This window comes from Lolium rigidum, chromosome 2 (genome assembly GCF_022539505.1).
Source record: "Lolium rigidum isolate FL_2022 chromosome 2, APGP_CSIRO_Lrig_0.1, whole genome shotgun sequence".
NCBI classification, from domain to species: Eukaryota; Viridiplantae; Streptophyta; class Magnoliopsida; order Poales; family Poaceae; genus Lolium; species Lolium rigidum.
In genome coordinates this window covers 269291513-269302265 of record NC_061509.1, presented here as the reverse complement: position 1 = coordinate 269302265, position 10753 = coordinate 269291513, and the positions used below count along the sequence as shown (strand labels likewise).

The following is a 10753-nucleotide window of genomic DNA, read 5'->3' as shown; positions in this document are numbered from 1 at the left end:
AACATTGGAGCTACATATCTTTCGGCTAATCCAGTGTTCCATGCTAGGACTAAACATATTGAAGTGGATTATCACTTCGTTCGTGAAAGGGTCGCTAATAAGCTTTTGGACATACGGTTTGTTCCTTCAGGAGATCAAGTGGCGGATGGTTTTACCAAGTCACTATCTACAAGACAGCTAGAAGCTTTTCGTCGCAATCTTAACTTAGATAAGTTATGATTAAGGGGAGTGTTAAATGCTGTAATCTAGCTGTACATAGAATCTGTCTTGTATACGGATTGTCTATCGTATTGTAACCGTGTATGTCTCCTGCATATATATAAACGTGATCTGCGGCCCTGTTAGGGTAACGCTCCCATAACAATTGATAATGTGCTCTCTGGAGCTGCACATTTGTCCAGGGAAAATTAGTCTTCCCAGACTTAGCTTGCATGGAAGGAACAATAACATGAACCCACCCAGGCATGGTCGACTTACGTGGCCATCCCCATCAAGATTATTCATGGCGATCCGACCTCACTCAGAGAAGAACAAATCAGGCGAGCTGCGTGACGCGTCAGCAACAGAGATTACAAGCATCAAAAGCAATCTGTGAATCGCCAGATTGATACTGGTATTTCAAGGGACGCGCTCATAAGAAACCAGCTCCGTTTTCAGTACGACCCGGAATTGGTGCCATTGGTCTTGGAATCCGACGAAGTACATGACGACGGGCTTGCTACGTGCTGTTGTACTATACAATCAATGTGCCAGTCGCGGACGCTACATTAGAATGGTATACGGCGAAGGCAGATTGTGCCAGCGAGAACTCAGTCTTCTCACCCGTCATGTCCGGCAGTAGCCAGATGTTCTCGCTTCCTTTCTCGATGTCAAGCAGCGCGGCTGCGGTCTTGGCGATCCCGTGCCCTGAGCAGCGCGCGGGAGGCTTCTCCGTGCAGCTAGGGTGTTTGCTATAATGTCCTACACTCCTGCTACAGTTCTCGGCTTCTAGCTCATGGTGCTTGTTGGTCATTTTGTTGTCCATTGTTTTTCTAGGTGCTCCGTTGGTCTCTTTGCGCATGGAATTTAGATAGATTTGTCTAGTTCGGTATTGTTTGTCAAAGTATAGGTAATTCGGCAGCAGGCGTGTTACTGCTTCTAGACTTGATTTAATTTTTTGAGCAAAGTACAAGACATATTATAAAACGCAGGAATTGTTGATTTCTGTCGCATGTTTTTTTTTTTGAGGGAATACCTTGTGGCACTTTATTTAATTGCAAGAATAGTTACATCATCTATTACATCGTCTAGAAGACCTCATGACCGGAAGTGAAGCATAGCATGAGGGCCGGAAGTGAATCACATCAGAAGAAGAAATCACTAGACCCTCTAAAATCTTATTCCTTAACAACTCCTTTTCCTCACTGCTTCGTGGACATCTCGACAGATGTGCCTCAACCTCAGGATCATCCAAGTCGTCAGTGCAAATCTCGGAAACCTTCCTGTCATGCAGAAATACCTCCTTGATGTTCACCGCAGATTCCAAGAAACGCCTGATGTATCCCATGAAGTTGTTCATGCAGTCAAAGCCATGTATAGTTAGCTTGGTCAGATTCATGTGCTTGAAATCAGCTCTAGATGGCTCCCACTCGACATTTGTCTTTTGGGGGTGACTGTGGTGTGACTTCACTTGACACTTATGTTCCCATGCTGTGACGCTAAGCTCTTCTAGGGATGGTGCAGCTTCAAGGATGAACATTGTCCAAGAAATATTACACCCCTCGCGAATATTGTCGAGATTCACGGTCCGTAGTTTACTGAGAAATTGTGCGAGCAATTCTGGGTGTTGTGGTCGAACCCAAATCTGGAACCGACAAAACAAATTAATATAACACAGGTGCACGTTGTGTATAAATGACACCCTCAATTAAATGATAGAAAGGATGTTTCTACTCAGAGTGGGAATGAGACTACGCCAAAACAATACTACTAAGAAGTAAGAATGAGATAGGGATGATTTGGGTGAGTACCTTTTCACTTCGAAAATCAAGAAGCAGATCCGTTATGGAAGGGGCCTTGGCAAGCACATCGCTTAGCATGATGGTCATGTCGGAACGACATATATGCTTGAGGTTTAGCTTCGAGAGCCGAGGGACAGAACAAAGAACCAACGGATTTTCATTATAGAGCCAATTAGCATAGGTCAACCTTTCGAGCTTTGGTAGAAAGTTGAGCCGCACCGTCTTGAACGACCCATGGTTGATGTGGAGCTCAACGAGCGTGGCGTGTTCTATTTGCAGCACCGAACCAATCCCCGCGTCGCACTGGAATAAACCCAGGGACTCCAGCCGCTTGCAGGTGCAAAGGATGCCGCGCAGGTCCGATTCCCCAAACCTCATATCTTGAAGATGGAGCCGCGTGAGAGCAGCGAATGCATCAGGACAAGCGCCGAAAAAGGCGTTAAACTGTTTCGCGTAGGACACGAGCTCGTCAGCGTTGCACCAATTTTCCTGCGTCGAGATTTCGAACTCGGCAGCGTCGAGTTTCTGGGTCGCCGCGGCGAGAGCGACGGAGTTGCCGATGGAGAGACAGTCGCGGAGCCTCAGGAGGAACCTGACCTTGAGCTTGCGGATGGGGACCTGCGCAGACCTCGTCCTCAGAATCTTTTCGATCGCACCAGCCACGTCATCGTTCATCCAACGCAGATCGTTGCAGCTGAGGACGATGTCGATCTTCGAGAGCTTGGCAGGGAGGTTGAGCGTCCGCTTGGAGATGAGGCAGGCTCTGATGGCGTCGAGCGTGCCCACCCTCTCCAGGATGTTGAGTAGAAGGTCATCCGGCAGCTTGATTAGCCTGTCTTGCTTCAACATCTGCGTTTAACGAGGGACGAAATTAGTGTACTATGGTGATAGATAGATAGATAGATACTTTGACCTGCATCCAAGTACGAATTAACAAGAACAGAAGCATAGAACACAAGCAACGGCTTACATCACGGCGGCGGCGGCGAACCCTGTTAAGTTTCATGGTGATCCGATCAATCCCAAACGAACCAACGAAGTTGCCCGGCAAGTTGGGTCGATAAGCCCTTCCGTCGTGCGACAATCCAAATCGTAGCCTTATGATAGCCTTATGAAGAAGGTTAATTTCCAAAACCTTCCATCGTGCAACAATCCAAATCCTTATGAAGAAGCGCGGGTACCGGTGCCAGGCCACCGGAGCTCTCCATCTGACCTGCGCTTTCGATCGAAGTTGGATTGGAGAATCGCTGGGTGCGGTCGAGGTGACGGTGTCGTCTCGATCTATATACACGGGGTTGCGAGTCGTTAGTGTTTCCGAGTCGAGCACAGACGGAACAGAAAATTAAAAGCTTCGATCGCAACATGTAGTACTACGGAGTTACAATAGTTTGCCGTGAGCAGCTGTGCGCACACGGAGTCCTGTTTTTCCGTGAGCCGTCAGTTTGCCATGACACATACTCACGGCAAATTCATAGAAATAATTTTTTTTTTCGATAAAGGGAATATATTAATATCAAGAAGATACCAATTACACCTAGCCTCTGCAACAACGCACCACCCTTACGGTCTCGGGCCTAACAAGAGCAATACATCCACCGCCAAGACAACACCTGAATTACAGACTCTCCAAAAACGACGTCTCCAAGAAGGAAACAGTGCTCAAACACCGTCGTCGCCCGATCAAAGATCTTAGGTTTTCATCCTGAAGATAGTCCCCGCTCTCAAAACAATGCCTCCACCAAGGTCATTGCCAGACACAACCAATTAAGGTCAGACCTTGGGTTTTCACCCTGAAAGGTAGGACTCTGCACTCCACCTGTGTTGTCGCCCTCACTTTCATACCGCTGCTGTGAAGCCCGGAACACCAAGCAAGTCCCTCAACAGCGCGTAGACTTGAACCTCCCTTAGCTAGTCCTCTCATCCAGCCTTCATGAAATTCTCTTCTTCCGACTTTCATCATGGATCCATAGTCACTTGATGTCAACACAGAAAAAGAGTTTCGCGCCGCTCCTTCCGGAACCAAACGGCCGGAATAAAAGCATGGGTGCGCGCGACCGAATACCACCCGATGCAGCGAACTCCAGACATAAGATGCACTGTTCCATTCGTTGGCGGAGCCTTCCGAAACTCATCACTCCGGCTCGATGAAGAAGATCAACATCCAGAAGGTCTTCGTCTTGGCGCGTGAGGAACCCTAGGACCACCGCCTTTACACAGGCCGAGCCCCCACGCAAACGGCCATCCTTGCCGCCTGTCACATCGAAGATCCGGCAAGACGAACGACCCTGGGGTGCGGGAACCAGTAGGCTACATAGCCGCGATCAGGCCCTGATCGCGCCGCCACCAGCTGCACTGAGGCCGCCGCCGGCAGCAACCACCGAGGACCGCCGCTGCCGTAGCGCCTTCTCCGCAACCCTCCACCGACCGATCAACTGCCCTACGCCCCTCCGCACCGCCACAGGACGACGGGCCTAGGTGGGGGACCTAGACCCGCAGCAAAGCCACCGCCATCCAGCGAGTAGCGCCGCCGCCGCCAGGCTGGGGACGCCACCCCAACCTCTGCCAACGCCGAAAGTCGCCGATGCCGCGCCAGCCGCACCGAAGAAACGCCGTCGCTCCTCCACCCCAGCACCTTCGGCGCCAGGGGCCGCCGCCATCGTGGCAGATGCCGGCAGCAGCGGCGGGTGGGAGTCTGCTCGAGGGAGGGAGGGTGCGGTGGTTGGGCTTGGCCCCCGGCGGCGCCCTAGGGAGCGCCACGGGAGGGAGGTTAGGTTAGGTTAGGTTAGCTGCGATCACTTGGTTTATCTAATTAACCCATTCTTTATTGGTAGAATGCTGAACGAATCTCCTAGCAAAGAAGTATGAAGGAGACAAGGAGTATTACATACATGTGGGTTCTTTCTGTAACCAAAAGAAATTTACTCCCAAGGCAACCAAGTATTAGTTGTGACTTGCAAGCATATGAAAGATACCAAGAATACAGACACCACGAAATCTTAGCTTGGTTTACGTAAATGACCCATGTACCCTTGTTTCCACTGAATTTCTTGCAGGACGTGTTGCATTTTTATGATTTGAAAACAGTCAAACAATTTTATCTCTTTAATCTAGTAAGCACGATGTATTTTAGGACAAGCAAAACAATCTATGGAAGAGAAATCTCCAGAAGAAAGCTCAACGATGTTGAGTACGGGTGTGAGAAGAGTCAGTGGTAGAGGCGTAGAGCTGCTCCAGGGAATAGTAGGAAAATAATGCTGGGTAATTTTTTTTTTTTTGACAATAGAGGCGTAGAGAAGCATTGCCAGCAGGTACAACTGATGGTGAAACAGAGCTCGCCGTCAGGAAAAGATAAAATTTCGCAGAGAAAAGACATGAATGGATGCAAAATTTCAACGTGAAAAGACCGTGTTGTGGTCTGTGCAAAACAAACAAAATTCAGAGATCAAAGAAATGCTTTTTGGAGCTCTCAGATTTATCTTATTTTTTTCACAGACTAGCACTACAGATGAACTCAGAGGCCAAAACTCCTTGTCCCCACGGGTTAACTAGTAATTTATGGAGCAGTGGTAGTGGGACTCCTTCAACCATACAGACGATGCTGAACTTATGCCCGGAAGTGAATTACGGCAGGGGAAGCCATCGTCCCCGATGCCTCTGTGATCTTCTTCCTCAATGAATCCTTTTCCTCAGAGCTTCTTCGATAGGTCGAAGGACGAACCTGCATGTGAGGAAACCTTTCAGCGCAGAACTTGCAGGCCTTCCTGTCGTGCAGAGAAACCTCCTTGATGTTCACCGCAGCTTCCATGACATGCCTGATGTACCACATGAAGTTGCCGTCAGACTCAAAGCCGTAGATGGTTAGCTTCCGAAGATTCTTATGCTTGAAATTACGAGAAGATGGCTCCCACTTCACATCCGTTTTCTCGGAGTAACTCTTTTGTGACTCGTTTCCACACTTATGATCCCATACTATGATGCAAAGCTCCTGTAATAATGGTGCTGCTTCAAGAAGGAACATTGTCCAAGCAATATCACATTCTTCGGGAAGATAGTCGAGATTCACCGTGTGTAGTTCAGCGAGCAGAGGGGCGAGCACCCTACGGCATTCAGGTTGAACCCAAATCTGGAACATGTAAAAACAAAGTAATAATGAGTACAAGCTCTGCATGAAAAGACCCACTTAAGTAACTACTGCTACATATAAACGGTGACAACAAATCATAGATGATTGGAGTGAGTACCTTCTCACTTTGAAAATTCAGATACAGCTCACGTACAGTGTGGACATTAGCAAGCAGCTGGCTTAGCATAATGGTCTTGTCTGAAAGTCGTGTATTAGAGAGGCTTAGTTTTGAAAGCTGAGGGACAAAACCAAGAACCAAGGGGTTTTCATCAAGGAACCAACTATAGGTCATCCGTTGGAGCTTTGGTAGACAGTCGAGCTTCACTGTTTTGAATTTCCCATAGGTAATACCAAGCTCAATGAGTTCAGCATGTTCTACATGCAGCACCGACCGAATCCCTGCGTCACACTCGAAGAAAAACAAGGACTCCAACCGCTTGCAGGTGCTAAGGATGTTGGGTATGTCTGATTCACCAAACCTCAGATTCTGCAGTTCCAGTCGCGTGAGACCCGAGAATGCATCGGGACAATCAGCAAAAAACGTGTTGAACTGCCTAGCAAAGTTCAGGAGGTCGGCATCCTTGCAATAATAAGAATTCTTGGGCGTCACAATTTCAAACTCAGCTGCATCCACTTTCTGGGTCGCCATGGCGAGGCCAACAGATTTGCCAATGGAGCGACAGTCATTAGGAGTCAAGAATACTTTAACCTTCAGCTTACGAATGGTGATCTGTGGAGACCTCTTGCTCAGGATCTTGTTGGTCACGTCAGCCACCACACTATTCTTTCGGGCCAATTCGAGGTTGCCGAGAACAATGACGATCTGCGAGAGCATGGGAGGTAGTTTCTGCATTTGCTTGGAGATGATGCATGCTCTCAGGGCGTCGAGTGTTTCCAATCTCTCCAGGATGTTAAGCAGCACGTCATTGGGCAGCTCGCTTAGCATGTCCCCGTTGCCCGCGGCTTCTTCCTTTATCTGCATCGAACCAGGGAAGAAGAAAAAAGGTCAATCGGGGACAGATCAAACCGGGAATAAACAAGAACGGAACACACAATTTGCAAGCAATCCACTTACAGTTACATCACGGGATCGCCTGATTTGCTCCTGTTTTTTCGCAGGACTCTGTAGTTTCATAGTGATCCAATCTTACAAAATAACAAACTGGTCAAAAACTTCTTATTTATGGCCCTTCCGATTCGAAGGTTTACGAATCCTATTCCACTAGGGATCGCCTGATTTGCTCCTGTTTTTTCGCAGGACTCTGTAGTTTCAGAGACAGCTCTGGTTTCAATGTGAACCGGACTTGATCCCTTTCTTCTGCGAATTCTACAACGTCCTGGCGCGCTGATCGTCCGCTTCGGTCGAGCACCAACGTCTGGGCTCCTCGTCTGTCGTGTACGCACAAGTACACAGGCAGGTTGCGTCGACAGTGAAAATGGGAGGCAGAATTTGTTGTTGCAATGATCGGCGCTCTTATTTTGGAACGCATCGTCTGGGCTCTTCCAAGCACTGCCCTTATTATTACGGGAAGGATATCAAATCAAAACATATTTCACTGTTGTTGATTGCCTGATTACCATGTACCAAGTTATTATGACGCAAAGAATGCAGACATATAGAAGTACCTGCACTGGGAATCGAACTACCGCTGGCAGGTGCCAATAATTGGTTCGCTTGATAGGCATGATCTTACAATCAGCAGCAAGCAAGCATAAGCCCAGTCTCATATCTTAATTTCTCAACTAACTGAAGCAGGAATACTTCATAACACAAACTGACGATTTAGGCATGCACTGGATACTAATTGAGCAACTAGACGAGGATAACCAATTCCCATCAAGGGATATACCAGACCAGAGAACATTAATTCTCTCTAAAAACAAAAAAAGATCAGAGAACATTACTAAAAGTAGCAAATTATAGAAGTTACCAGCAACATTGTGATTTGCATACGGAAGCAACAGGAACAATCATATCAGTACCAGCTACTAGCAATTAAGACATGATACTACTACATGATACTATCTCTATAGTGGATAGTATCATGGAGTAGTATCATAGTTATTTTATATTTATTATTTTTTATAATTTCAATACAAATTTGTGTACAAGATTTGTTTAGCATTAACTTTTCTTGTTGTTTGCGCTATGATACAATATCTACCTATGTTATTCTAATCTCCTCTCTCTTCTTAATTAACTGCCACATCAAAAAAAAATTGGGAACAATGTGGATGATACTAGCTATAATACTATCATTGGCTAGCCTAAGCAGAATCTGGCAACTTAAAGGACGGAGACTTCAAAGCATAGACTAGAGCACCTTACCGTCTTTCTCTTTCACCAGCGGGGCATAGTCCAAGCCGCTGCGGCAGGGAAGGGGAGAGCAGAGCAGTGGCGAGTGAGTGACCAGAGAGGTCAATCCCTTGTCATGGTGAATATTGATTGCATTAAACATAAGCACTTAATGAACGACCATAAAAGAAAAGGAGCATTTTACAAAAAATACTACAGGAACAATCATTGATGTGCTTGTTTTATCTGTTTCATTCTCACAAAATACAAAAGAGCTATTCCAACAGAAAGGCAGACAAGGTACATTTCATAAAAGCTAGTCAATGAGCAATAACAATACACGCTTCAGTTCACGAGGGAAAATAGCACACACGCCGACACGCGGTCGTCACTAACATCTGGAGTAGTGGGGAACTCCAACAAACCACAGGAGCAATAGACTATGGCGATGCCACGAAATATTTGTTGACTTATATAGAACTTATGACCGGAAGTGAATCACAGCAGGGGAAGCCATCATCACCGATGCCTCTGTGATCTTCTTCCTCAATGAGTCCTTTTCCTTGCAGCTTTGCGGATATGTCGAAGGACGAAGTTTGATGTGAGGAAACTTGTCAGCGCAGAGCTTGCACACCTTCCTGTCGAGAAGAGACACATCCTTGATGTTCACCGCAGCTTCCATGACACGCCTGACGTACCCCATGAAGTTGCCATCGGACTGGAAGCCGTAGATGGTTAGCTTGGCTAGATTCTTGTGCTTGAAATTAGGAGCAGATGGTTCCCACTTCACATCCGTTTTCTCGGAGTAACTATTTTGTGACTCGCTTCCACACTTATGATCCCATACAGTGATACAAAGGTCCTCTACGAATCGTGCAGCTTCAAGAAGGAACATTGTCCATGTGATATCACATTCTTCAGGAAGACAGTCCAGATTCACAAACCGTAGCTGGCCAAGAACAGGAGCGAGCACTCTAGGGCATTCTGGTTGAATCCAAATCTGGGACAGATAAAACAAAATAATAATGAGTGCACAACAAAAGACTCGCTTAAGTTCCTACTGTTACACACAACCATCATGCGGTGAAATCGACGCAGACATGATTTGAGTGAGTACCTTTTCACTTCGAAAATCCAGATACAGATCGCTTACTGAGGGGACATTTGCAAGCAGTTGGCTTAGCTTGAGGGTGTTGTTTGAAAGCCCTGCATTAGCAAGGTTTAGTTTCGAAAGCTGAGGAACAAAATTGAGAACTAAGGGATTATCATCAGAGGGCCAATTATTATAAGTCATCCTTTGGAGCTTTGGTAGACAGCTTAGCTCCACCGTCAAAAATTCCCCGTAGGTGAGATCAAGCTCAACGAGTCGAGCGTGTTCTACATGCAGCACCGACCTAATCCCTGCGTCACACTCAAAGCAACACAACGACTCCAGCCGCTTGCAGGTGCTAAGGATATTGGGTATGTCCGATTCACCAAACCTCAGATTCTGCAGAATCAATTGTGTGAGGCCAGCAAATGCATCCGGGCAATCAGCAACGAACATACTGAACTGCTTCGCGAATTTCAGGAGATCGGCATGCGCGCAATGGTAAGAATTTCGGGGCGTCACGACTTCAAACTCAGCTGCATCCACTTTGTGCGTCGCCATGGCAAGGCCAACGTATTTACCAATGGAGCGACAGTCACTAGGAATCAAGACGAATCTGACCTGCAGCTTGCGAATTGTGATCTGTGGAGACCTCGTGCTGAGGATCTTGTTTATCAGGTGAGCCGAAACACCAGTCATTCGAACCAAATCGCGATTGTCGGGAGCTATGACGATCTGCGAGAGCATAGTGGGCAGATTCCGTAATTGACTCGAGAGGATGCAAGTCCTTACAGCATCAAGTGAATCCGCCCTCTCCAGAATGTTGAGCAACACGTCCTTGGGCAGCTGGCTCAGTCTGTCCGGCTTGTCTTCATTGATAGCGGCTTTCTGCAGCTGCATTTAGCCATCGATGATATACAGATGAACGCACTGAGTTACATCAAAGGAAAAACAACCAGAACAGAACACACGCAACAATGACGACTTACATCACGGCGGCGGCGGCGAACCCTATTGAGCTTCATTGTTGCCACCGTGCCGCCGCCGGGCGGAGGTGCTTCAGGCGACAAGGCGAAGAGGAGAGAAGCGGTTGACGCCGCCGGAAGGAGGGGGTGGGACCGTGGGAGGTGGGTGCGGGGCGGAGTTAGGGCTAGTAACTTGGGCCCATAAGCCCATTACAATAAGAGAGTCCCGCTGCGAAAACAAATAAACTTAGACGCCCTCAGTTGGAAACTAAAGAAAAT

General features: G+C 47.3%; 2 protein-coding genes across 2 annotated transcripts; both read right to left on the bottom strand.

The window, feature by feature from the left end:
• Window positions 1–5604: 5604 nt before the first annotated feature.
• On the bottom strand, window positions 5605–7105 carry LOC124690921. The gene is made up of 2 exons (XM_047224242.1): window positions 6242–7105; window positions 5605–6123 (listed from the first exon to the last, which is right to left on the bottom strand). Exons 1-2 carry the CDS (start codon window positions 7103–7105, stop codon window positions 5605–5607), a joined length of 1383 nt encoding a protein of 460 aa, XP_047080198.1.
• A 1711-nt stretch (window positions 7106–8816) lies between these two features.
• Window positions 8817–10409, bottom strand: LOC124690920 (putative F-box/FBD/LRR-repeat protein At5g56810). The gene is made up of 2 exons (XM_047224241.1): window positions 9537–10409; window positions 8817–9419 (listed from the first exon to the last, which is right to left on the bottom strand). Exons 1-2 carry the CDS (start codon window positions 10407–10409, stop codon window positions 8901–8903), a joined length of 1392 nt encoding a protein of 463 aa, XP_047080197.1. The 3' UTR covers window positions 8817–8900.
• Between the last annotated feature and the right edge of the window lie 344 nt (window positions 10410–10753).